Source organism: Chionomys nivalis, chromosome 2, assembly GCF_950005125.1.
Source record: "Chionomys nivalis chromosome 2, mChiNiv1.1, whole genome shotgun sequence".
Taxonomy (NCBI): Eukaryota; Metazoa; Chordata; class Mammalia; order Rodentia; family Cricetidae; genus Chionomys; species Chionomys nivalis.
Window position 1 is genome coordinate 108944573 of NC_080087.1, and position 27742 is coordinate 108972314.

At 46.8% G+C, this 27742-nt stretch overlaps 1 protein-coding gene across 1 annotated transcript in view; it reads right to left on the reverse strand.

Annotated features, from left to right (window-relative positions):
- Sag (S-antigen visual arrestin) overlaps positions 1–20887 on the reverse strand; it is a 36710-nt gene extending 15823 nt beyond the window's left edge. The window contains exons 1-8 of the mRNA XM_057762311.1: positions 20822–20887; positions 16063–16123; positions 13127–13171; positions 11259–11452; positions 8560–8619; positions 5254–5330; positions 3580–3715; positions 2376–2460 (exon numbers count right to left, since the gene is read on the reverse strand). Coding sequence (XP_057618294.1) covers positions 2376–2460; positions 3580–3715; positions 5254–5330; positions 8560–8619; positions 11259–11452; positions 13127–13171; positions 16063–16123; positions 20822–20887 — 724 coding nt within the window. The remainder of the gene's footprint in view (positions 1–2375; positions 2461–3579; positions 3716–5253; positions 5331–8559; positions 8620–11258; positions 11453–13126; positions 13172–16062; positions 16124–20821) is intronic.
- Between the last annotated feature and the right edge of the window lie 6855 nt (positions 20888–27742).

Genomic DNA, 27742 nt, shown 5'->3' on the forward strand with positions numbered 1-27742 from the left:
AGAACTACCAGAAGTAACTGTTTGTTATTAGCTGGGTACAGTGGCAAATACCAGTACTACGGAGACAGGGGTAATAGGATTACAAGTTTGAGGCCTCCATCTCAATGTATGTGAGCCACCTAATTTAGAGTATTTTTTTGCTACAGCAGCCTGAATGGACAGATAAACTCTACCACATAGACCAAGGTATTGGCACTACATACAATATGCTGAATAATTCAGTCCTATAGAAAACTATACCAACATAAAACAAGGCTAAGTTAATATTCATATTAGCAATAAAAATATAGAGTCTCTAATACACACGCACATAATCTGAACTTCATCTTTGATGGATATTCAGGGAAAGAGGAACATGTCAGCCCACTGTTATAGCTGAATACCATAGACAAGACTACTTATAAACAATGGAGGTTTAATTAGCCCCTGGCTCTAGAACCTGGGAATCCCAAATGGTGCTAGCATCTGACAAGGGCCTTCCTGTTTGATTATAATAGCAGGGGACCTCAAATGGTGGGGACAGGGCAACTTAAGTCTCTTTACTTCTTACAAAGCCACTAATGTCATTCTAGGTTCTTCCTCATAACCTCATTTGACCCTAATGACCTCCCACAGTCTTACTGCAAGTATCATTAACACATGAATGTGAGGACCAAGTTTCAAACATGCGAGCTTTCTGTGGGCACACAAACCACAGCAGATAACTGGACCGTATAACCACCCATGGTTAGCATAGGACAAACCCTATTTGTGTGTGTGTACACTGAAGATTAAACCCAGGACCATTGCCTATACCTAGCAAGCATGCTATAAACTGAGTGATACCTCTAGTTTTTTTTTTTAAACGGGACTTTATGTATGGCCTCTGCACATAGTTGTGGCTGTCCCGGAACTCCTGATCCTCTTGCTAGCTAAACCCAGCTACAATGCCTGTTTTAACATTGAAATTCCCTATCCTTTGCCCTGGGTGACCTGAGATGGCTAATGACTCTGACATTGTAAATCTACCATACCGAGGCCATCAAATGTTAGTTGGAAGTTGACATCTGAATTTATTCTTCCAGATCAATCCATTGTGTTTCATTGTTTGTTTTGCTCACAAGAGACCTACACATTTTGTTGTTGTTCTGTACTTTTAATGTTTTGAGACAAAAATCTAGGGATGTCACCCAGACTGACCTCAAACTCATTATCCTTCTGTCTGAATCTCCTGGGTGCTGGGATTACAGGGGTGTGCACAATGCTCTCAGGCTGGCACTTGGATGGGCTCTGGGTTGAGGAAATGATATAAAGGAGCGGTAGTGGGAGGCACCTCACTACAGTACACAACACAGTTGATGCTCACTAGATGGTCATTCCAGGTGGACATCACGCTTCACTATGCACTTCTATGTGGGACCTCTACTCAGTGCCTATAGGCCGGGGAAGGTGGACGATGAGCTGCCACTGTGAGTATCAGCTGAGATTCCAGGGTGACATACCAGGAGCCCACAAATTAAGCCCAGTATTTTCAATCTAATTCCTTGCTCGAGACACTTGCTATATTTGACAAAAGCTATCACTTGTCAAAAAAGAAAAAGAAGAAGCGGGGCTAGAGAAATGACCCAGTGGTTAAGAGTGTGGGTTGTTCTTCTAGAGGACCCAGGTTCAAGTCCCAAACTCACATGGCAGCTAATGACACCTGTCCCAGGGGAGCTGATGCCCTCTTCTGGACTACACAGGCACTGCATGCACATGGTACAGATACACACACACACACACCACACACACACACACACACACCACACACACACACACACATTAAATAAAGAATTAAATGAACAAACCAAAACAAAAAGAGAAGCTTCTCTCTGGACTTCCCAAGTGAGACCTCGCTCAAAGGGGTGTCTCTGGGAAGGCATGATCATGGGAAGATGGGAAGGCCATACATAGGAGCCAAAGTACCAAGACAAACGGCAGCCTAAGAGACCATGATGGTGAATGCAATGACTTGTTGTTTTGAGGTAGAGGCTCAAAATAGACATATCTAGATGTGTCGCTCAGGCTGGCCTCATATAACCAAGGACAACCTTGAACTTCCGATCTTTCTGTCTCTACCTCCCAAGTGCTGAAATTTTAGACAAGCACCACCTAGTTTATGGGGCACTGGGATTGAACCTAGGGTTTCCTGCATGCTCTTCCAACTGAGTTGTGTTCAAGGCGTGAATGTGGTGACTTTCAAGGTCCTACTCTCCCTAAGGTCCTACTGTCAATGATAACAGCAACAGTAGGCAGACCAAGGACCAAAGGTGAGGCGGTGAGGTGGTGAGGCAGAGGCTTATCAGAGTGGCCCCTAGGAAATAGCATGAAGTTGCCGCGCCCGTAGAAGGTCCTACCTAATACTTTAATCTTCTTCACAGTCTTCTCTGTGTTGTTGGTCACTGTCACAGTCACAGGGATGGGCTCCCCATGGAAATAGATCTGAAAAGCGAGAGAGACATCAGAAGAGAAGAATAGAGTGCAGTGGGGTGGAATCTTGGAACAGAAGGCTCTCTAGACCAAGATTTTCTTAATCTCTTTCCAGTGAATAAGGCTGAACACCCCCACTATTAGAGAAGCTAAAACGATAGCAACATTTCCTCAAGAGAAGGGTATGGACACGTTTAGCCCCATCTGCAGAAGGCCAGGGAGGTTGAGAGGCACAATGACTAGCTCTGATTGCCGACTTGACACAACCTAGCATCACCTGGGAAGAGAGTCTTGCTGAAGGATTGTCTACATTGGGTTGGTCTGTAGGCATGTTTGTGGGGAGCCACCTTGATTGTTAACTGATGTGGGCAGAGCCAGCCCCACTGTGGGCAGCACCATGCTCTAGGCTGGGGGTCCTGAACTATAGTAAGAGTGGAGGAATCAAGTTGAACGGAAGCAAGCCAGTGAGCATGCATGCATTTTCTTCTCTCTGTTCTTGGCGGTGGATGTGATGCGACTAGCTCTTTGAGGTGCCTGCCTTGACGTCGTTGTTTGGGGATGGGATGTGTGAAATGAAGAGGAGGCGCTGAGAAAGCTGGCTGATGGAGCTTTACCCAGCAACACCCTGTGCTATCCAGCCTTGGGTGGGCACACCCACACATATGTACACACTAGATGCAGTACTGGCTAACCTGTGTATTGCTGACCCTGGACCACAAGAGCCTTGGCCAGCAGCTCTTGACCTTCTACTACCATGATCCTCCTCACTGATGACATCACTCTTGACAGGGCTGCTCTGTGAGGTTTCTATGTGATCTGAATTTCCCAAGGAAGTGAGCAATTTGAAGTAGCACAGTGAGCAATGTCGCCTTAGAGACAGGAATGGAAAATGGCCAGAGTGGATGGCAGGGGATGTATGCTTCCAATCTGCACAGCCCCCAGTCTATAGGGACAGTCAACATGCACAAGGGTTAGCCATGGTGGCTCATGGGGACTAGCGCCAAAGTAACGGGAATAAAGCTGGCACTGTGTTCCACTATGGCAGAAAGAAGGTGACTCATGATGCACCCACACAGTGAGAGGGATGTGGTCTCGACCCCTGACCTGAATGCCCATGGGGATGTGGATTACCTCTTTGCTGAGGGAAACTGAGAGGTGCAGGGGCTTGTCAGACATGAAGAACTGCCAGGAAGCCTCAGAACTGGGCTGGGGACCCATCTCAGGAGGGGCATGCTGTACCTTCCGGATCAATAGCCGCACAGAGCTCCTGAGGAGAAAAGGTTCCTGGTTGGTAACCCCCACACACACACACTCCCAGCGCTTCAAAGTGGCCTTCAAGAGGACACGGGAGAATGGGCGGGATGCTGTTCTAATCCCTCTTCCACGATTCCAGGAGTTGAATGCTGAACCTGCAATTGCCCTCAAAGATCCCATTCATCCTGTCAGACTCGGCCTAGCCTCTTCTCAGGAGAGCATGTATCTTGGTTTCGGGTGATATGTGACCAGGCTTTAGAGCATCATGTAACTGACACATTGTCACTGTCATAAGCATCAAAAGCACAGGGCTCGGGTGTAGAGCTTGCCTAGTGTGTACAATGTCAAGGGTCAGATCCACAGCACAGGGCTCGGGTGCAGAGTGCTTGCCTAGTATGTACAATGTCATGGGTCAGATCCACAGCACAGGACTCGGGTGCAGAGTGCTTGCCTAGTGTGTACAATGTCACGGGTCAGATCCACAGCACAGGGCTCGGGTGCAGAGTGCTTGCCTAGTATGTACAATGTCATGGGTCAGATCCACAGCACAGGACTCGGGTGCAGAGTGCTTGCCTAGTGTGTACAATGTCACGGGTCAGATCCACAGCACAGGGCTCGGGTGCAGAGTGCTTGCCTAGTATGTACAATGTCATGGGTCAGATCCACAGCACAGAACACGCAGCACTGTGAGATGTGGGTGCCGGGTATGAGGAGACTATGGAAAGGGATGGGATAGGAGGAGGCTTAGGAGTGAAAGTGAGTTATCAAATGAAAAGGAGACACAAAGTTAGGCGGGGGAGGCGCTGGGAGGCAAGGAAGTGGAGGTGTGTATCATGAGAGTTCACTGCATATATGCATGAAATTCTCAAAAAAAAAATTAAAAGGAAATGAGCACCTGGTTGGTAGGAAGAATGTTTATTGGTGATAGAGATTCTGTTTGGGATGACACAAAAGTTTTGAGTTAGATTCTAATGGTGTCAAAAACACTGTGAATACACTTAGTGTTATGGGGTTATACATACAAAAGTGGTTAGAATCATGAACTTCATGGTGTATATATCTTATCGTAAGTTTAAGAAATGTTTTAAGAAAGAAAAAAGAAATAGACATGGTATCTTATACCTGGTGTTCCAATGTTTGGGAAGCTGAGGCACAAGGACCACCCTTGTGAGTTCTAGGCCAGTCTTGGCCACAGAGTGATACCACTTTAAAAGAAAAACTAAAAAGAGGGGGAAAAAAAGAAACTAAAGGAAGAGAATAAAAGAAATGACCTGGCAGGTTTGGGGGACCCATGAGTCCCTGAGGTTGCTAAGCCCACCGTCATTCTCTTTTATCCTCCCCACCCCATATTATTTATTAGTTATTGATGCCGAGCCTTTTATAAATGGCAGATAATTCAGTCTTTATCTGCCCTGACCTGGAGAGGCTTCATGTCGCCAGCCACAAGAAGCCTGTGGGGAGAGTTCTGTCACACCAGGATAAAGTGGGGCTGTTTCGTGTCCCTACCACAATACCACCCACCTACCCCCAGTCCCACGAGAAGACTCTTACTTCTTGGGGATCTTGTCCTCGTCGCTATCTGGGGAGTCTGTGGCAAATGCTTTGACCTCAAAGTCGACTCCACAGCTCTGTTGGAGACAAGAGACAGGGAGTGGTTAGCACCTCCCTTCCCAGGAGTCAGGACAGAAGATCACACCCGCAGGCGGATGGAAAGCCCTAGCTTTTCACCTTAGCTGTGTCTTTTTGGGGTTGTTCCATGAAAACTAGTGGAGATGTATAAGTGAATCCAACATTGACATCAGAAGGTGAGTGTCCTAGTTAGGTTACGATCCCAGTGATAAAGCAACATGACCAAAAAAGCAAGTCGGGGAGGATGGGTTTACTTGGCTTAATGTTTCCACATCACTGTCCATCACTGAAGGAAGTCAGGACAGGAACTCAAACAGGGCAGGAACCTGAAGGCGGGAACTGATGCAGAAGTCAAGGAGGGGTGCTGCTCCTTGCGGCTTGCTCAGCCTGCTTTCTCATAGAACCCAGGACCACCAGCCCAGGGATGGCAAAAATTTGCAGTGGGTTGAGCTCTTCCCTATCAATCACTAGTTAAGAAAACGCTCTACAAGCTTGCCAACAGCCTGATCTTATGGAGGCATTTTCTTAACTGAGGCTCCTTCCTCTTGGATGACTCTAGCTTGTGTCAAGTTGGCATAAAATTGTCCAGCACAAGGAGTAAGCGGGGGGGGGGGGGGCTGAGAGCTCGTCACCATGCCTCCTGAGACGCTCCTCTCGAGTCCCGGCAGGTCCTTGCCTCCCTCTCCTTTGTCCACAAATGTACACCCTGACCCTGCACGGTGCTGCACACAGCAGTGGAGACAGATACAGATGTTCATGGCACTGGGAGCAGTATCCATGAATGCCCTACCAAGTTGCACTCTGACCTCAGTGACTCCCCCAAAGCTAATTCTGGCCAGATAGCAATGGTTTACAATGATTGATTTTTTTTTCTCTTCAAAATTAGGTAACATGGTAAGATAACCTCATTTTCAAAATGAAAGAGAACTTTCAAGCGTATATGGATGGAGTGAATGCCATTTGCCTGTGATCTCCAGTCCTCAGTTCCCTATGGAGGCCCAGCACATTCTGGTTTCTGGCCAGAGAGAAAATCAGAGACAGCAAGATGTCTCTTATGTTTCAATGCTACAGGTTAATGGTGACCACCAAGCCACAGACCTAAAGGTTCTGAGACTAAGGGACACACAGCACCTCTTAACTGCAGGTTGTAAAGAGACAAGTGTCACTTCCATCAGCCAGGTAATGTGTAGGCAGCCTGCTCTGTCACCCACCCATCCCAGCATCCATCCCACTCTGTGCTGGTCCCTAACAAGCTGCACATATCTATAGGCTTCCCTGGACTCTGTGGATCCCCTAGGCTGTAGATCACTCTATAGCTGTGTAAAACTGAATAATGGCATAATATATGTCACATACTTAAAAATTTCTGCCTATATATTATATACTGTTAACTATTATATAGTATTAAGGCATTATATTGTGTGACTATTATATAGTGTAAAGTATATTCATTATCATTTTATTACTATAATAGCATCAAATAAACTACAGAATATTTACAGGATTATGACATGTAATTTGTGGTACATAAAATGGCATGTATTATCTTCAGTTATAATGTTATATGTATGTATTATATCTTTATATATGTATGTATCTAATAATCTCCTATGTGGCCGGGCAGTGGTGGCGCACACCTTTAATCCCAGCACTCAGGAGGCAAAGGCAGGTGGATCTCTGTGAGTTCAAGTCCAATCTGGTCTACAAAAGCTAGTTCCAGAGCAGGCTCCAAAGCTACAGAAAAACCCTGTCTCAAAAACCAAGCTAAAACAAAACAAAATAATCTCCTATGTGTCCCTCAAGCCTCCCAACTGCAACCAAGTCCCCAGCTTGAGGATACTGGAAGTCCCCAGCCCAGAAGCCTCCCAACCAAGTTAACAGCCTCTCCCCTCTAAGAATAGAGGGGACAGAAGGGGCTCTGGCTTACTCAGGGTTGTAAAACTCCAGAAAGATCATCTAAGAAACAGGATTTGGAGCCTCTTTGAAAAAGCACAGATGGATCTGATGAAGCTTGGTTGTATTTTCTTAGTTCCTGGTCTCCCTTTTCTTGAGCGACCACCTTGGCCCTGATCTCAGCTGTCTTCAACTTCCCTGGACGATGGCACTCAAACGTTTTAAAGGTAATATTTATAGTGTGACCAATAAAACAGACACATAGGTGTGAAGTCACTCTCAGGACGTGACATTCACCTTTGTGCCATGCGATCAGTTCCGAGAGCATCCACCGCATTCCATTTAGTTCAGTTCTCTTCTGTGCCGTTCCGTCCCATCTGCTCTTGTTTCCACTCCGTTTCTGATCTACGAACCCCGAGTGAGCGAGGATGCCACACTGAGAAACACTGTCCTCACACTTGTCGCTGTCAATCACTGTCCACCGTCCTCCATACTCAGATACAGACCTGCCTGCCAGCTGGTCCGTCTTGGAGCCCTGGCAACCCAGCGCCCATCCCCTTCTCTCATCGTTCCTGCCTTTGTGCCTGGAGTCCATGGTCCATCTTGGTCACACTGTTTCCCTCCCTCTGCCTTCGCAGCACACGCTTGACCAACCTCAGATCCATTCTTGACCCTTTGTACACCTGACTCAGAGCCTGCCGTTCAGGCTCCCCCGTCACTCTAGCTCAAACCCAAGTCTTCAAGACCTGGCCTTCCTGTGCTTCCCACCCTGACCTCAGCTCCCACCCTTCATCCCTTCTTTCATTCAGCAGGAAGCAGCCTGAGCGTGTTCCCTCCGCCACAAGTGGCAGGGCCTCTCTCCCTGCAGAGTCTGGAGTTCCCCTTTTCTCAGTATAAAGATGGGGACTTTCAGTGTTACCTGTTGTCCCTCCCTCACACCAGCCTGAGGCTTTCCAGAGTGCCTGTGGCCAGCTAATATATCCTGCAGTTGTGTGCTTTTGTTGTTGCCTGTGGCTTTTCATTAACATGTGAGACCCAGGAGGTTCTAATCTCTTATTCATAAGAATGATCATGGTTAATAATTGCTGGAGACAAGTGGTGGGGTCTCGGAGAGTCTTTGCACCGGGTTCTTTATCTTTGTGTGTATTTGAAATTTTCCACGATAAAAAGCTACTTGAAAGGTCTATTGAAAGCCGGGCCTGGTGACTCATGCCTATCATCCCAGCAATTGGAAGGTGATGGCCAGTCTCCGCGACGTAAGACCCCACCTCAAAAACAAACTCTCAAAAGCCTGTTGAAGGAGGATGAGTCTGTGGTATTTCTTCTTTAACTCACCTTCCCTACGTCTTGTGGAGCCGGCTGCAACATCACTGAACAGGGCAGGTAGTCAGGAAACTGGAGAGACACAAATACAGACCATTTCACTCAGAGGGGTTATTCTACGTGCAGTGGAAAACCATCATACAAGTGACACAAGAAGACAGACCGGACCTCCAGCAGTGGAGCCTGCTGTCCTAACACCCAGGACACTGATTTAATTCCATAAATCTCCAGCATGCATGGAGACACACAAATGACGTTGTACACAGGATGCATGCTCACTACGACCAAATGTGTCTAGTTATCTGGTTCACTCACTTCACTAGTCCTTGTCCCATTCAGAGATCTTTCTAATCATTTATACATATCTCCACAGTGCTTAGAGCTTCTACAGCGCACACTTCATGTAGCCATTCCTCTTTGTTGGACACTTACATGGTGTGTAAATTTTTTTTGTCATTATAAACAATAACACAAGCAGGGCAGTGGTGGCACACACCTGTAATCCCAGCATTTAGGAGGCAGAGGCAGGCAGATCTCTGTGAGTTCGAGGCCAGCCTGGTCTACAAAGTGAGTTCCAGTCAGAGCTGTTACACAGAGAAACCAGGTCTTGAAAAACCAAAATAAACAAACAAAACAATACAACAATAAATAAACACTTTCAAACCCTTTAGTCCAGTTTTAGCCAATTAATGCTATGTGTCACATTGCTAGAAAGGGAACTATCAGATTAGAATCATATCTTTTTTTGGGGGGGGGGACACAGGGTCTTTCTCTATTTAGTCTATGCTGGCCTTGAATTTTCAATCCTCCTGCCTTTGCTTCCATATTGTATGGCATTATTCATAGCTGAAAAAATGCATTTTTAAAAGACTTACTTTTTTTTTTTTTTGATTTTTCAAGACAGGGTTTCTCTGTAGCTTTGGAGTCTGTCCTGGAACTAGTTCTTGTAGACCAGGCTGGTCTCAAACTTACAGAGATCCACCTGCCTCTGCCTCCTGAGTGCTGGGGTTAAAGGCGTGCACCACCACCACCCGGCTAAGACTTATTAATTTTTAAATGTTATATGTATGAGTGTTTTGCCTGCACATATGTAAGTACACTGCATGTATGCCTGATGTTCATGGAGGCCAAAAGAGGGTAATGGAACCTCTGAAACTGGAGTTATAGACAGGTTTAAGTTGCCATTCTGATGCTGAACACCGACCCCTGGTCCTTTGCAAAAACAGTTAGCCTCACCTCTGGCACTTAAAGATCTCATCTCATTTATAGCTGGGCATGTTGGCTCATGCTTTTAATCCCAGCATTTGGGAGGCAGAGGCAGGAAGATCTGAATTTGAGTGTAGCCAGATCTACACAGTAAGCTCCAGGACAGCCAGGAGAACCTGTCTCAAAAAGATAAAAGAAATCACATTGCTAAAGTTTTTTTTTGTTGTTGTTGTTGTTTTTATTTTTTGATATTTTGGGGTTGGAGTTGAGATAGGGTTTCTCTGTGTACCCTGGAACTTGTTATGTAGCCCAGGCTGGCCACAAACTCAGCAATCTGCCTGTCTCTGCCTTCCAAGTGCTGATATTAAAAATATGCGCCACTATATCTGGCCTGAGTTTTTTGTATTTTTGAGACAGAGTCTCTCTATGTAGTTCTGGTTGACCTGGAACCCATTATGTAGACCAGGCTGGCCTTGAACTCACAGAGATCCTCCTGCCTCTGCTTGCTGAATGCTGGGATTAAAGGCATGTACTAAAACACCTCTTATAGATTTTGAGATGCATTGACATGCCACGTCAGGTTCTCAGCATAGGTGCATAGAAGCACCCAGAACTAAATAATTTTCTTTATTTGTTTTGATTTTCTTTTTTTCTTTCCTTTTTTTGGGGGTGGGGGAGTAGGGGGTTGGTTTTTTTCAAGACAGGGTTTCTCTGTATAGTCCTGGCAGTCCTGGAACATGCTCTGTAGAGTAGGCTGACCTCAAACTCAGAGACCTGCCTGCCTCTACTTCCTGAATGCTAGGATTAAAGGTGTGAACCACCATGCCTGGCTAAATAATCTCTTAAAAAAGAATTTTATATTATAACTTTGGAGGAATGTGTGTCACTAAGATAGTAACTGCGCAGGGGCTGGAGAGATGGTTCAGTGGTTAAGATAGTAACCGTGCAAACAGGAAGAACCACAGAAGCTTCACCATCCCCAGCTCTTGCCAAGGACTTGGGTTTCCCTGGGTGGTGCATGGGCCTCGGGAGAGGTGAGGGGACAGAGTAAGGCCCTGATTCAATTCCCAGCACCATGTAGGGGAGCAGAGTTGGGGCAAAAGAGTAAATGATGGCACTCGCTCTTTCAAGACCTCCGGTCCCATAGGGGACTCTTGCTTGCTTAGAACTCCCTGGGGCCATCTGGGGGTCAAGGCTACCAGTTTCTTTTTATAGCTGAATGAGAGAAGACAGAACACATACTCATCTAATTAGGCGGTCAGATGAAGGAAAATATCCAAAGGGCAGGTTGAAACGGTGCCTTCAGAGGCAGGGAGGCTATTTTCAAAGACTTAAAAACAGACAATCACAGAGCCTGCAATCTAGAATTTCTTTCAGGGTGCAATTTACAGGCCCACAAATGTGAAATCCTCCCTCTGGCCCCTTCCCTTTGCCCCATTCCCATTGTGAGGTACTGGGGATGAAGGAGGCAGGCCAGGGGAGCAGGCAGGGAAAAGAGAGCTCACCGTGAGCAGAAATGGGTAGGTGTTGTCTCCCAGTTTCTTGAGCAGGCTCTCCTGGAGTTGGGTAGGGGCACTCATGGCCCCAACAGGAGGGTATACCTGGACCCGAGAAAAGTACAGGTCCCTGCGGAAGGTCAGGCCAATCACGTCAATGTCCTCCTGGCCATAGCGGAAGGCGCAAGTCAGAGTGACATACACTGGGAAGAAGATGCACACGGGTTAGACCTGGTCTGTTGCACAGGCCGGATTACCTCAGCCACTTCCACTGGGCTGAGCCCGCAGCAGAGCGACCACACCATACTGTCTGCCCCAGGGATCCAGGCTTTGCTTCCTGGAAGGAAATGGGGCTGGGAGAATAATACTTTGCAGCTGGCTGACACATTTTGGGAGAAGCAGCCTGTTCCTAGGGTTAGTGTTCATTATCCTAGACAGGACCGTCACAGGATTGCAAGGCATCTCTCTGGCAACCACATTATTTTGCTAGGCTGGTAGAAATCTGGGGACAGGGCTGGCAAGATGGCTAACTGATTAAAGGTGTCTGCTGCACAACCTGACAGCCCATGTCAATTTCCAGGACCCACACAGGGGCAGGAGGGAACCAGCTCTCCCCAAGTTGTCCTCTGACTTCTAACGGGTGCACCTTAGTGCTTGTGCACCCACCACATACAGACAGACATACACAGAGACACACAGACATCCACACACTGCATAACGACAAATGTAATAAATGTGCAATCCACCTGTCCTTACTGTTTCCGACCTCCCACCCTCCCTCTGCCTGGGCTACCAGCTTGGGTATCTGGAGTTGGATGTCTGAAAATGGTGCTAACTTGCTTGTTTGGGTTAGAGAGGGCAGGATGTCTGGAGAGACAGATAGAGAAAACAGCAAAAGCAAAACAGACATGTGCCTGAGCCATATGGAGGCTGAGGGAACAGCCAAAGGTCTGGGCCAAGCAAGGAGACAAAGCCAAACCTGAGAAGCTGCGTTTATAGCCTCTGTGCATTGCTCGGAAGCATATGAAGCATTCTCTAAATCATCGGTTCCCAAAATTCTGTCTGATTAAAGACAGCCTGTGCCCGGTGTGTGAAAGTTCACCTGAAGTTGAAGACAGGAAGTGCACAGTTCTCCATAGCAAGGCTTATCAAAAGTGGTACCTTGAGTCCTCTCTCTTGGCCTGAGAATTCTTTCTGTGTCAGTTCTAAGGCCAGCTGCCCCCTAGCCACTGACTCAGATGAACCACTAACCAGCCGTGCGTCCTGCCTTTGAGCACTTGAGAGAGGTGTCCTCAGCAGGCCCGAATTTCTGCTTGCACCCACTAAGCTGTGGTTTTCCCTGATAACTAAATCCCTGTGTGGTAAAGGTCAGGGACCGATTGGGTTCAAACCAGAGAGATGCAGAGAACCCAGGCAGGTGAGGAAATAGAGGAGAACCATTTTTGCCATTCCTGCTTCGCACCCCTCTCCCCACTCCCTGCGCTGTTGCCAGCCCACACCTGACATTCTAGCGGGTACATCCAAGGTTTAGAACAATGCTTTGTGGTTGCCAGTAGCAACCACTCCAAAGGCATATTTAGAATGGAACTGAGTCAGCGACATTATCATAAGCCTCGCTCGAATCTGTTCTAATTCAGTTTTTGCGACTGTCATTAGGAACAAATGGCTTGCCACACACATCACAACTGCCAGAGATCTCAAGGGCACTGTCATACTGAGGCAGAGAACTTCACAAGGACACAGAAAAAATAAACTCTGGGTTTTATTCCCCTGCCTCTCAATAGGCACAGCTTCCCACATGAAAGCCTACTACCCACAGCGACAACCTTTCCTGATAGAAGGATGGGCAAGGAGGAGAAGCAAGGGGCTCAGCTCACCTTTCTTCCCCTTCACCAGCTCGGGATCCACCAACACAACACCATCTAGACCAAAAGAGAGAAAACTGAAAGTGAGATCAAAAATATCAGACAGCTGGCTTTAAAGCTGTATACAATATGGTGTCTTCTGTTTTTATTTTGGAGGTGGGAGGGTGAGGCAGGGTCTCATGTAGCTCAGGCTAGCCTTGGCTTTGCTATGTAGGTAGCTAAGGATGACCATAAACAAGTAATCCTCCTGGCTCCAGGCCTGATCCACCAAACTGGCTTGCTTTCTATTATTTTTAAAAAAAAGAGTAATTTTTTATTTGGGGTTGGAGAGATGGTTCAGCAGCTACAAGCACTTGCTGCTCTTGCACAGGGCCCGGGTTTGGTCCCCAGCACCCATACGGCAACACACAACTGTCTGTAGCTCCAGTTTCAGAGGAGCCAACACCTCTTCTATCCTCCGAGGGCTCCTGCATGTGTATGGAGAAGCCCTTATTCTCATACAAGAATAAGAATAGTAATTTTTAAAATGTGGTTCTGGGGATCAAATTCAGACTGTGAGTCTTGACAGCAAGCATCCTTACCCACTGAGGGCGTGTTTATCCTCAGTGCTTAAAACTGCCAATTTTCTCCATACTTCTTTCAACGTTTGATAGACAGTGAAATGCTTATCAAGCCAGAGGAAGTTGCAAAGCCAGTACAGAGGGCTCCAGTGTCCTTTATCCAGTTGCCTCCTGTGCTTACGGCTTATAAACCATGTTAAATTTGGACATGGACAAGCACACAATGGTCGTGTACAGTTCTGTGCTACTTTATCATAAGTGACCTGTGTGACAACCACCACTGTGTACATTTAGAATTGTTCTGGCATTGTAAAGGTCTCCTTTGGGCTCTCTCATGCCACCCATCCCACTTCCACCATCCTCGGTGGAAGTGGCAAGCACTGGCTGCAGAACTTTGTCATCTTGAGAATGTTGTATGAGTGAAACCATGAAGTCCACAGATGGCTCTTGTCACCCAGCATAATGCTTTAGAGATCTATAAGTTGTTGCAGGTATCAAAAACTCACACATCTTACATTTCTTCTTCTTTCCTTTTCTTTTTCTGAGAAAAGGTCTCTCCTATACAGTCCAGGCTGACCTTAGATTCTCGATCCTTCCCCTTCAGCTTCCCCAGTGCTGGGATTACAGATGTATGCCACAACAACCAGCTGCTTGGTTTTTTATGATTGAGTGTGTGTGTGTATGTGTGTAGATATAGATAGATAGATAGATAGATAGATAGATAGATAGATAGATAGATAATAGATAGATAATAGATAGATAGATAGATAGATAGATAGATAGATAGATAGATAGATAGATACCTTATATCCATGGTAGGGCTATACCACAGTTTGTTTAACCTTACTCATCTACTAAAGAGAGACTTCCATTCTTTTTGGTTTGCAGCTGCTGTGGACAACCATGTCCAAGCAAGGTTTTGTAGGCACAGTTTTCACTTCTCAATAAACACCCAGGAGTGCTATTGTTGGGTCTTACAGTAAGTGTACTTCTTAAAGAAACTGCCAACTGCTTTCCTGGTGGCTGCAGCACTGTACAATCCCACTAGCAGCCTACGTGTGCCAGATCCTTGGTAGTCTCATCGTTATTGGCATTGCCACTGCCTGTTCTTTTGATCAAACAAACAAACAAAAAGGAAAAATTGGAATATATTGGTTTTATGTAAGGAAAACCACATATAGGAACAGTTTCTTTTTCTACACATAGTTGGATTTTTAAGTTTTCCTAGAATCTAGGTGGCTCTGGAGATATAAGAAACGACTGGTCTAGCCACATATTCTCCCAGAATCATGGACAGCATCATGACAGTGGTTTTCGGATACCTCTTCCCTTAGGCCCAAGCATTTAAAGTTTTAAGATTAGGACAAATCCTGTTGTATCTGGCTCCAACCCATTTACTTCAGATGGGTCTCTCTGTGTTTCCTTCACATTGGTTTGAGGGTACAGTCTATCGTGATGGGTAAAATACAGAGGAAGGAGCTTAAGGCAGCTGGCCACACTGCATGTAGAGTCAGGAAACAGAGATGTGATTTTTTTCCTTTAGTACTAAAGATTGAGCCTAATGTCTTGCGCTAGGCAGGCACTGTGCTACAAAACAGCCCTTCAGTTTGTTTTTTTGTTTGTTTGTTTGTTTTATGTGAGGGGCCAGCAAGATATCTCAGTGGGTAAAGATGCTGCACACTCCTGGAAACCTGAGTTCCATTCGTGGAACTACACAAAAGTGCAAGAGAACTGACTATACAAATTAGCCCTCTGACCTCCACACATATGCTCTCCCCAAACAGATAAATAACTATAAAAATAATTTCTGGTCAACCAGCAGCCACTTGATGACATTTTAATTTGTATCTCTTTGATTCGATTATTGGTGAGATTTTTTTTAGAAATTTATTTTATATATATTATGGGTGTTTACATGTATGTATGTATGTATGCATGCATGCATATCACCTACATGTACTGTGCACAGTGGCAAGAAGAGTATAGAGGAGTAACAGATGGTTGTGAGCTGCCATATAAATGCTGGGAACTGAACTCTGGTCCTCTGCAAGAGCAGCCAGTCCTCTTAACCTCTGAGTCATCTCTCCAGCCTGAGACCCATCTTTTTGTTTTTGTTTTTGTTTGTTTGGTTGATATAAGGTCTCTCTATGTGTAGCCCTGGCTGTCCAGAAACTCATTATGTAGACCAGGCTGATTTCACAGAGATCCACCTGCCTCTGCCTCCTAAGCGCTGGGATTAAAGGCGTGCACCACCGCGCCACTGCACCACCATGCCTGGCTGGAAACCCCCTTTTTGTTGTTTTGGTTTTTTTTCCTAATGAAAAACTAGTCATTGTCTGATGACTTAAAGGAAAACCAGCATTAAATTTTCCTTCAAATTCAACTTACCTACAGGTTCTACTTGACTGACGTGGTCAACATAGTCTCTCTTCCCCAGGTAGATAGTCACCTTTGGGAAGAACGAAGGCATTCACTTAGAAGCCAACAACCCCAAAGCCTCCCCAGTTTCTTTCTTCCTCTTATTCAGTGCTGAGCATCAAACCTTGGGCCACATACAGGCAAGGCAAGCACTCCACCCTGGGATGCACAGATGCAAGGCAGGCACTCCACCCTGGGGTGCACAGATGCAAGGCAGGCACTACACCCTGGGGTGCATACACACAAGGCAAGCACTCCACCCTGGGGTACAACATGCAAGGCAAGCACTCCACCCTGGAGTGCACACACACAAGGCAAGCACTTCACCCTTGGGTGCACAGATGCAAGGCAAGCACTCCACCCTGGGGTGCACACACACAAGGCAAGCACTCTACCCTGGGGTGCACACGTGCAAGGAAGCACTCCACCCTGGGGTGAACACACACAAGGCAAGCACTCCACCCTGGGCTGCACACACACAGGGCAAACACTCCACCCTGGGGCTTCACTCTGGAGCTTCAGCCCTTTCCCTTAGTCTTCGATAGAGAAGTCAATTAGCTCCACGGCTGCTCTGTGACTTCCTTCTTTCCCAGCTGTGGGTGAAGATGGTTCATTTCAAGTGAAGGGTACTGTCTTCTAGCCCTATATCAGCTCCAAGGAATGATCCCATCCATATGAATGGTGGGAACTCTTTCCACTCCGTTCTGTCCTTCCCATCAAGTCCAGGTCTGTAAGCAATCAAGTAAACCCGTACATTCGTGGAAGGTTATGCCTATGGACACAGTCAGCTTTCTATTTCTAGTTGTGTGCCGAAAGGCCTTGTCTTCTTGTTCAGAGACTTTCTTGATGAGGCAAAGAAGCAGGAATTTCAGAGGAGCCTGAAATCCCATTGGGCAAGCTCTGCACAGGTAAACGGGCAACCCCGCGCTGAGGAAGGAGGTGGCGGAGCTGAGTGGTGGGGATACCATCCACGCTCCTGGCAGCCAGTCTCCACCTATTCTGTAGGAGAGCAGGGAGCTGCTTCCCTGCTGCCCACTGCTCAACCAGAAGACCACAGATGCCTTGAGATGAGAACCTAGAACAGTGGTTCTCAACCTTCCTAACGCTACGGCCCTTTAACAGAGTTCCTCATTTTGTGGTGACCCCCAACCACAAACTATTTTCGTTGCTACTTCATAACTGTAATTATGCTACTGTTATGAATTGTAATGCAAATATCTGTTTTCCAGGGGTCTTAGGTGACTCCTGTGAAAGAATTGTTCGACACACCTCCAAAGGGGTCTCAACACACAGGTTGAGAACTGCTGATCTAGAGTGTTCTGTGCCCCTTTTAGCCTTCTCAGTATTTACTACAGCCTTTGTACGTAGAGAGATTCAATCAGAGGTCGCTAAGGACACCAATGACTAAAATCGTGCATCCTGGCTAGCCCTGTTTCTGTCGGCCTCGCAAGTGCACGTTTTTATTTCTGCAAACAACCCAAATGATTTTTGACATTAAATCACGTCTTATACTCTGTCCTCTACAGTGCACCATTTGTCCCCAGGTGGGTGCAGTTGCATGACTGACGTTGGAGGTTGTATCAAGTGAATGCCTCTAGATCCCTGTTCACAGAGAAGATCCCGCGAGAAACCTTGTGAATCTGTGCACAGTGTTTCTGCAGGCCTCAGCAGGCTGGGAAGGGTGGGAGCTGGGCATAGGATGCAGGGACACACATGGTAACGTGTGCTGTAACTCTCTAGACCAGCGTTCCATTCGGAGGCTAACCCAGCTGACTCGCCCAGTGAACTCCCTGGCCCCCTGCTTTTGGTGTAGAATGGACCCAAAAGCAGAGGGAGAGAAGAGAGGAGGGTAATGTTTACTATGGCCTGCTCTCCTGCCTGGCCCATGGCTGCCATGGTCTTCTAAGCATGGTCACAGTTCCTGGCACGTGGCCCTGTTGGCTTCCCACCCTGTTCCTTCAGCCCAGGAAGCACCTGAGCTCAGTGCTACGGGCCCAATCCAGACTGGATGGGACGAAGTCGGAGTAGACGTTGAGTTTTATCCAGGGGCACAAACTCCCCTCCAAGCCACCCATTTCTGTTCTTACAGGAACCCTCCAATGTGAGTACCTCCTAATTCATAGATGTGCCTGCTCCCTCCCTTCTGTTGAATAGTACCCAGTTCCTTGACCAACAGGGTTCTTACCTCTGGGCTGCCCCTGTGTTATTTTGAGATAGTGTTTCTCGCTCCGTAGTACAAGCTATCCTAGAACACACTGTGTAGCCCAGGCTAGCTCCAAACCTCCTGCCTCAGTCTCTCAAGTGCTGAAGTTAGGGGCACCTGTCACCATGCCTAACACCTTCCAGCCTGTGGCGCCACATGAACATTCAAGAATGCAACCCCATCGCTGCACATGCCCCATCTGGCTTCAGGGCTATGGAGGCCTCACCATAGCTGGTCTGTGGGGACAAAACCTCTCCAGGTTGCTACCGTTAGGTTTGAGGTAAGTGGTGGGGAAGAGGCAGGCAAAGGGTATGGTCAGGAAGGAGAGGGGAAAGCTCCCCTTTGAAGGAGGCGCTACCTGAGCAGACAGCACAGGTAGGAGGCCACAGGATAAGCAGTAATGGCTTTCTGGGCAAAAGAGATGAAAAGATGCCAAAGTGAAAAAGCATGTTTCTGAAGTCAGCAACGGCCTCCTTTGTAGCCAGGGGCCACTGAGTAAGGATGAAGGCTGAGTGAGGCAAGGTCTTTAGGACTCAGGCCTGAGGAGCTCAGGAAGATGCCCTGACACAGGGTACTCTAGACACTGTGTTCAGTTCAAACTCGAAACAACTCTGGAGGATAAGATTAGCCTTGTCTTCTACAGACACTGAGCTCTGGGTCCTGCCGGCACCTTCCTAAGTGGAAGGAGGATCAGCAAGGGAAAGCCGGGCAGGCAGCTCTTTATGGTTGGGAAGAGAGAACCTTAGAGTCTTTAGGAGGACGAAAGTGAGTAGACAGGGGAGCATTTCTCTTCTCCCAACCTTTGGCTGGAAGAAAGAAAGCTGGAGATGGAGGCCAAGGGCTGCTGTTGATAGCCATTATTAAAATGCAAGATATGATATGAAGACATCTTTTATTTTTGAGACAGGGTCTAACTATGTAGTCCTGTATGTGTGTATATATACTGTTTGTGGCTGGTGCCTGCAGAAGCCGGAAGAGGGCGTCTGATCCCCTAGAGCCTGAGTTATGAATAGTTGTTATTTACTATGTGGGTGCTGGGAACTAAACCCAGGTCCTCTGCAAAAGCAATAAATGTTCTTAAGTGCTGAGCCATCTTTCCAGCCAGCCAGCTAGCCAGTCTGCCATGCCTTCCTTTCTCTTTGACAAGTTCCTTCTGTGTCATTCTTGCTGGCCTTGAACTTGGGATCCTCATGAGTGCTAAAGTCAGAAGTGTGTGCTGCTACTTCCAGCTCAGGAAATGTTTCTTAATTGGTCTGATCTACTTCTGAACGTCTAATTCTTTTGGCTTGTGATTGAGCCGGTAACTCAGGCCCAACCAATGAATACAAGGGGCAAGTCTGGAGAGGTCCTGGGAAAGGTTTCCTGACCTTTAAAAGAAACCCTAAGAGTCACTCAACTCTCTGGGCTTCCTGCCTAAGAATCAACCGCTTCATGCTTCTGCCCCAGGCCAGCCCCACTATGTTGGACTGTGCCCTCAAACCATGAGCCAAAATGAGCTGGGGTGCTCACCACCAGCCTGCCGCTAACACAGAAGAGAGAATCACAGAGAAATGGCTGCCGAGGCCAGGCACCCCATGACTGGGTACACAGGGCATACTGGGCCCTTGGGCCAGCAGAAGACTAAGCAGGGGCCTGGAAGCACATGCCTGGAATTCTAGTTTCTCAGGAGGCCAAGGCTGGAGGGGTCCAAGTTCAAGGTCAGCCTGGGAAACTTCGTGAGATTCTGTCTCAAAATAGAAGTAAAATTAGAGCTGGGATATATTTAGCTCAGTGGTGGGGTGCTGGCCTGGCACGTATGAGGCCCTAATTCCCTGGTACCATAGGAGGCTGGGAGGCAGGGAAGAAATAAATGTCTTGGTTCAAATGATGTCTGTTTAAAGACCAAGTGCATTTCAAGGTGGTGTGGCCATATACAGTGGATATCTGTTGGGTATTAGGAGGAAATGGTAAGTGGCCAGGGAAACCAGCACAAAGCGGTTCCTTCTCTGTCAGAAGTACAGATGAAAAGGACTGAACAGACACCGTGGGATAAGCGCTGGGGAATGAAAAGATGTAGGGTACCAAAGCTATCACCACAAAGAACCCAAGCACTTGATGAAAATGATGACACTTCTGGCCAACAGAGGAGCAGGCAGGAGGAGGGTATGCGTGAAAAGTCCCGTTCCTTGGTGAGGCACCAGAAGGAAACCAGCTAGGAGATCAAGGCAGATCCGCACCGTCTATCAGGTAGCCACTAGATACACCGGCCTTAGTGTGCTTGCAAACTGGCCTGTGCTGAAACACGCCACACATTTCCGTATCTTAACAAGGGAGCCTAACAAGGTTGGGGAGGGACAATGGGACCCAGAGATGGTGAGTTGCAGGATCCATCGGTGTCCCTTGGTCCTCTCTCACCGATCGCCCAGCCTATGGACATAGAGGATCCCTAGGCCTCAAGGTAGTTGGATGTTGATCATGGTTGTACCTGACAAGTGTCTGCTTCTTATCACTCTTACAATAATCTCCACTGTCCTCGGTGCCACTTACCGCCTTGTCCCGAGAGACCTTCTTGAAGATGACGTGGGACTTATTGGTCTTCACGCTGGCCGCCATGTCGTCTGTCCCTTGGGATGTATGTCAGGTTGGAGGGCTGGGAAAGTACAGTGATCCCAAACATAAAATAAAGAACATTCTGGATGTAAAGCCCACTCCTGAGACTTCCTTCCTTGGATATTCCCTGCCCCCCATGAGCTCCAGCATCCAAGTTTGATCAAAGTAGCTGATTGGTTGGACTTCACTGTGGCATGCCTTTAAAAATTTTTATTTATTTCATTTTTATTTATGTGTATGTGTGCCACATATGTACAGATGCCTGCAGAGACCAGAAGAGGGTGTCGGATCCCTCGGAGCTAGAGCTGTAACCTCCCAACCTGGGTGCCGGGAGCCAAACTCACGTCTTCTGGAAGAGCAGCAAGCACTCACAACCTCTGCGCCATTTCTCCAGCACCAGTACTTCCTCCCTTGAAACTGGGTCTCACTGCATAGCCCAGGGTTGGCCTGAAACTCACTCTGTAGATCAGGCTGGCCTCAAAATCATAGAGATTCATCTCCCTCTGCCTCCGGAGTGCTTGGATTAAAGGAACGTGCCACCTCGCCTGGCCCAGTGTATGTCCTGGTAAGCTTCAAACATTCCAGTAAGCCTCACCAGCTTGATTCTAATGAAGCTTTGCTTTTTTGGATTAAATATCGGTGTCATGTAGTTGTTGGGTTACATCTGAAACGCTGTCATGCCAGGTGTGGTGACTCCTACCTATCTATCATCTCAGCACTCGAGAGACAGAGCTAGGTTGCAGAGAATCTGAGGCTAGCCTGGTCTACATAGCGAGTTCCAGGGCAGCCAGGGTTACATAGTTAAGATTCTGTCTCAAACAAAGAAAACTTTCTCGTGATTAGACCCTTTCTTCTCTCTTCTTCTTCTCCCTCCTCCTCCTCTTGTCTCATTATGTGGGCCAGGTTGGCCTCAAACTGGCAATCCTCCTGCCTAGTGGATTATCACACCTGGCTTTTCTGTGCCTTATGGTAAGCATACAGAAAATATCTCCGAAACACGCCCCAACAGGACTGCTCCTCAAATGCAATTGTCAGGGGCGTATGAGAACCCCACAGTTCCAACATATTTGTTCCCTCTCCTCTGTCTGGCAGATAGTCAGGCCATCTCATGGTCTAGGATTAAATGCCCTCCAAGTTTCTTTTCTAAGCAAAGTTCTGTGGGTCAGAGGTAGCAACCGCCAGCATTTTGCCTTGCAGAAGCATGTCTGTCCTTGTTGCTCCCTGGGTCCCCAGGTTTCTGAGGATGCTTGGGTTTGGCTCTCACTTACCTTGTGACTTGTCACCAGCAGGGATGGCCAGGGAGGTCAGGAGAGTGTCCCTGCGTTTCCAGATGGTGAGCAGTCAGCCTCTGCTCTGAGGCAACTGGTGAAGTCCCTCCAGGTGACCCCACAGGGCAAGGGTGAGGCCCCTGGCTGCCACGTGGGTGAATTTGTAGGGCTCTGTGGGGATGCCCAGCACTGAGGTCTCAGTGTCTAAGAGCCAAATCAGATTTGAAGAGCAGGGAGGAGAGTGGATTAGTGAGGTGGCAGATTGGCTATTTCAGCAGTTCTCAGCATTAGCTTGGGAGCTCCAGTCTTCAAGAGGATCCCAAAGACGCACGAGCCATCCAGCTGGCCTGAGGAAGGTGCAGCGGGAGGAACAGCTAATTAAGAGCTACTTATTTATTTTTAATCCTAAACCTCTTTGGGTTCTGGAAATAGACAGCTTATCCCTTTACTCCTCAACATCATCAGGAAGGGGGATTTCGAGTGACAGACATGATTAAGCTCAGCAGGCATCAAGGGATTACGTGAAGGAAAAGGTCAAGGAAGAAGGTCAACCCAGGGCTGAGCTGCACGTGTCCCTCTTCTTCACTCCACATCAAGAGTCCTATTTGGCCTCTGTCTTCCTACATCTTTACATGTCTAGTATGGGTTCACACACCACCCAGGCTCCTCTGGGCAGTAACGAGCCCACATCTGATGGGCACCCATCTCTACTTTCCAGACCCTTCTCCACACCCGATGTTGACTATCTTAGCCCTGACCCATCAATTCCCCTTCTGGGGGGAGTTCCTGTCGCTCTTGCATGTAGATATGCGTGAGTCCCTCTACCTGGATCCTTCCAAGTTTGACCAGATGTCATGTCCTCAAAGGACGTCCTCCCAGGCACCAGGACAGTTACCATTCACCCTTACGGGTGGCTCCTCTTCCTTATTAGACTCCAGCCTGCAAGGCAGAGTGCCCATGACTTGGCGTTTCCCTCACTTTGAGTATGGATGTGTGAATCTATACTCCCCCAAACCCTCAAGGAATGAAAATCTGGAAAGCTCTGGACACTACCTCATCTGTATAATGGGTTTCACTCTAGAAATAAAACAGTAGCCACAGAAGGCTTGTTGTGATACCGGGGTGTCAGTATCTGTCCCCCAGTCCGGTGGCTTTCAATCCCTCCTGGATAGTACCTGCCTTATTTCTCAGCATTCTGCCCACCAGCCACTGTCCGATCTACTGGCCTCCCTTGATTTCTGTAAACCTGTCTTTCCCCTTCCCGTTTCTTGTTGTTGCTGCTGCTCCTCCTCAGCCCCCAGCACGCACAACCAAAGGTGTACCTGGGACTCCCTACTCTGAGCAAGTCAAGTTCCTGGACTGCAGCAGTGACAGTCATGAGTCAGTGAAGTAGTTACCATGGTGATGGATCCGATGATAAGATTTTCACATATCTGTCTCTCTGCTTCATTTTAGTTCATTCCCTGTCCCCTATAAGCTCTCCTTTGTTTATTTAGTTTTAACTTAAAACTCACGGATCTTTTCATTTCCAAGTGCAAAACCTTATAGTTATTTGTATTATTTGAGATAGGGTCATGTTTACGTCCCTTGGGTTGGCTTACAATTCATACTCCTTCTATCTCAGACGCTTGAGTGCAAACATTTTTTTTTTCTTATTTTGAGACAGGTCTCACTATATCACTCTGGCCAGTCTAGAACTCTCATAAGACCGGGCTGGCCTTGAACTCAGAGTCTATCTGCCTCTGCCTCCTGGGTTCTGGAATTACAGGTGAGCACCACCACACCTGGTACAAGTTTTCAGAGATGTATTTTTACTTTCGTTATGAGTGTGTTGTCTGCATATATGCACATCATGTACTTGCCTAGTGCTTGCCTAGACCTGAAGAGGGTGCCCAGTCCCCTAGGATTGGAATTAGAGATGGTTGTGAACCACCACCTGGGTCCTGGGAACTGAACCCAGGTCCTTCCCATGAGCTAACTAAGCCATGTCTCCAGCCCCGACATTGTCTTTTAAAAATTATTTCTTTTATATGTATGTGTGTGCTGTGATGCACGTCTGTGTCTCACATGTACTTTCAGAGGACAGAAAAGGGTGCAGAATCCCCTAGAATCAGAGTTACAGTTGTGAGTCTCCACATGGATGCTGGGAATCAAACCTGGATCCTCTGCAAAAGCAATCAGTGTTCCTAATGACTGAGCTATCTCTCTAGTTTGTCCCGACATTTTTCTTTGTTTTATTTTTTGAGACAGACTTTCTCTGTGTAGCTTTGGAGTCTGTCCTGGAACTCACTCTGTGGACCAGGCTGGCCTTTAACTCACAGAGTTCTGCCTACCTCTGCCTGCCCAAGTGCTGGGAATAAAGGTGTGCACCACCACCACCTGGTCCAACTTTTTTCTTTAAACATCGGAATGCCAGCTAACAAATGTAGAAGGAATGATAAAAGAAAACATTATCCAACAAAATGCAATTGTAAATCCTATTTTTTAGGTTTTTCCTTTCCCCCTGGCCTGGAATTCATGGCAATCCTCTTGCTCTAGCCTCTCGAGTATATAGGTGTGTGCCACCAACCCTGACTAGTTTCTGCAGCTGGAACATGGCAGGCCTTGGAGAGATTGCTCTTCTTCTAGAGAGATACAGTACAAATCCTGGCTTCCTAGTGCTTCTAACCCAGAACATATTCCTAACCCCCCACTTTTTGGCTTCATTTTTCTGACATAGGGTCTCTCATCTAATTCGGGTTGTCCTTGAACTCCTGATCCTCCTGTCTTACCTGGAGGGCTAGCAGTATAATCCTATACCTTCATGCTTCCTCAGACCCCAACCCTTTTACCAAGGATGTTATATTTCAGGCCCTGATCTGCCCTAATCACAGCATCTCCTATTCTCCAGATCCTATGCAGCTGGTCTTCTTGTCATTTCCATGGAAACGGCAAAAAGATATTGCCATGGTTTCCTCTCACTCCCTGGTCAACCTTAGCATTCCGCAGTGTGGTTCTGCGTAGTGTGGCATGCAAGTGACAAGTTTCTTTTCTTTTTTTTTTTTTTTTGGTTTTTTGAGACGGGGTTTCTCTGTGGTTTTGAAGTGTTTGAAGTGACAAGTTTCTTTATGGTAGAGTTACATCCTCATCTTTTGGCTTCACCATACCTGAATGATAGTAAACCTTACATCTTGAAACTCTAGGACTAGTCATTGGTCTTTAAGCAATCGGGTAATGTAGGGGAAAGAGGTCCCTTTAGTACAAGGTGATGTACATGGATCTCTGTCCCAACTGCATGTGAGGTATCACCTTGAGTTAGCCTGAATCCATGAACTCTTTAGATCCTACTTATGACCAAAAGAGAGATGTGTTCAATTAAAATGCAGTTAAGGACTCAACATCCATGTGTAATGTGTGGCCCCGGATTGGATACTCAATTGCATAAGTCGGGTGCACAGACATTTTGGATGAACTGGGGAAATGTGAAAATGGCTGAGATGAGAATTGCTAGAATAGAGGCCGGCAGATATCTCAGTGGTTTGAGGTGCTTGCTATGCAAACCTGATGATGACCTGAGTTCAATCCCTGGCAGGGGAAGAATCTGCTCTCCAAAGCAGGGCTCTGATCTCTGCATGTGTTTTGGCACATGCAGGAGGACAAGTATGAACCATTATTAGAAACCAAAAATGGGGGCTAGAGAGATGTCTCAGAAGTTAAGAGCATTGACTGCTCTTGCAGAAGGACTTGAGTTCAGTTCCGAATACCCACATGGGGGCTTACAGTCCCCTCTAACTTATTTCAGGGGACCCAACATTTTCTTCTGATCTCTACCAGCACCAGGCACGGACATGGCACACACCTACACATACCTGTGCACAAAACATTCAGACACATAAAATAAATAAATAAATAAATAAATAAATAAATAAGCATTAAAATAGGTTATAAGTCAGGCATGGTGACACATACACTTAATCCCACTGCTCATAAGGCAGAGGCAGGCAGATCTCTGAGGTAGCCTGAGGTAGTGAGTTCCAAGCCAGCCAGGGCTATAGAGTAAGAGCCTGTCTCAAAAGCAAAACCAACAACAACAACAAAAATAGGCTAGAAATCCAGGAGACTCTCTCTCTCTTTTTTTTTTTTTTTTTTAGTTTATTTTATTTGATGTGCATTGGTGTTTTGACCGCATATATGTTGGTGTGAGGGAGTCAGATCTTGGAGTTACAGACAGCTGTGAACTGCCATGTGGGTGCTGAGAATCGAACCCAGGTTCTCTGAAAGAGCATCCAGTGTTCTTAACCACCGGGCCATCTGCAGCCCCTCAGGGCATTCTCTTAACTTCTCCCTTTAAAATATAAAAATACAAGCCGGGCGGTGGTGTTTTAATCCCAGCACTAGGGAGGCAGAGGCAGGCGGATCTCTGTGAGTTCGAGGCCAGCCTGGTCTAGAAGAGCTAGTTCCAGGACAGGAACCAAAAAGCTACGGTGAAACCCTGTCTCGAAAAATCAAAAAATAAAATAAAATATAAAAATACATACATACATGCAGGCAAAACACTCAGACAACAACAGTTTTGAAAAATCTATTTTTTTTTTCAAATACGAAACAAAGAGGTGGATTTGGGGAGGGGCATGGAAGAGGTTGGTGAAGGGAATGGGAGGAGAGGAGGGTGGGGAAATTTGGGTCAGGATGTAAAATAAATGAATAAATTTAATTAATAAATAATAATAAAATAGTGCCTGACATGATGATGCATGTCTGTAACTCTAGCACTTGAGAGGCTGATGGGAGGATTTCCACAAGTTCAAAGCCAGTGTGATCTAATCAGCGATCCCCTCACTAACCTCCCCTCACATAACTCCACTCCAAAGCTAGAGCCAGCAAGATGATTCAGTGGGCATACACTTGCCACAAAGTCCTAAAGACATGAGTTCAATCCCCGGAACCCACATGGAAACGGGAGGAGAGAGCTGACTCTATAAAGTTGTCCTCTGACTTCCATATAAGCTGTCCCGTGTGCATACCCATGTACACACACCATGTATACACACAACAATGGATAATTAAAAGCTAAAAATCCAAAAATCAAAAAGCCCCACAAACTCAAAGGGAAGAAAAGTGGCCAGGAGTCTCTGGCCCTGCCTGACTGCATGTTGTTTACTCGTGGAATCCTGTATCCTCCCATTGCTTCATGGGTAGCAGGCCACAAGAAGGGTATAGATGAGCACATCTTAGTCACTGACCTACTATAACTTTGTGTGTGTGTTCACTGGGGATCCAGTCAGAAGCCTTGGATCCATACACACTAGAGAAACCTCTACACACTTCTATGTAGAAATGTTGGGGTTTTTTTTTTATGGTACAAAAAAAAAGTATTTCGAATAAGCCAGGTGGACTCAGTTTAGATGATTCCAGTTTGGCTGGCAACATCCAGAGTGTCCTAATCAGGAGCTAACTGAACACACGTCTTCTTCTCATCATCAGGCCTTAGTAGGGTGTACACTTTGGCCACATCATGCCATAGTTTCGTCACAGCCTGTTTGATCTGGTGTTCATTGACCTTGACATCCACACGAACACATGCGCATTGTCCTCTTCTATTTTCTTCATG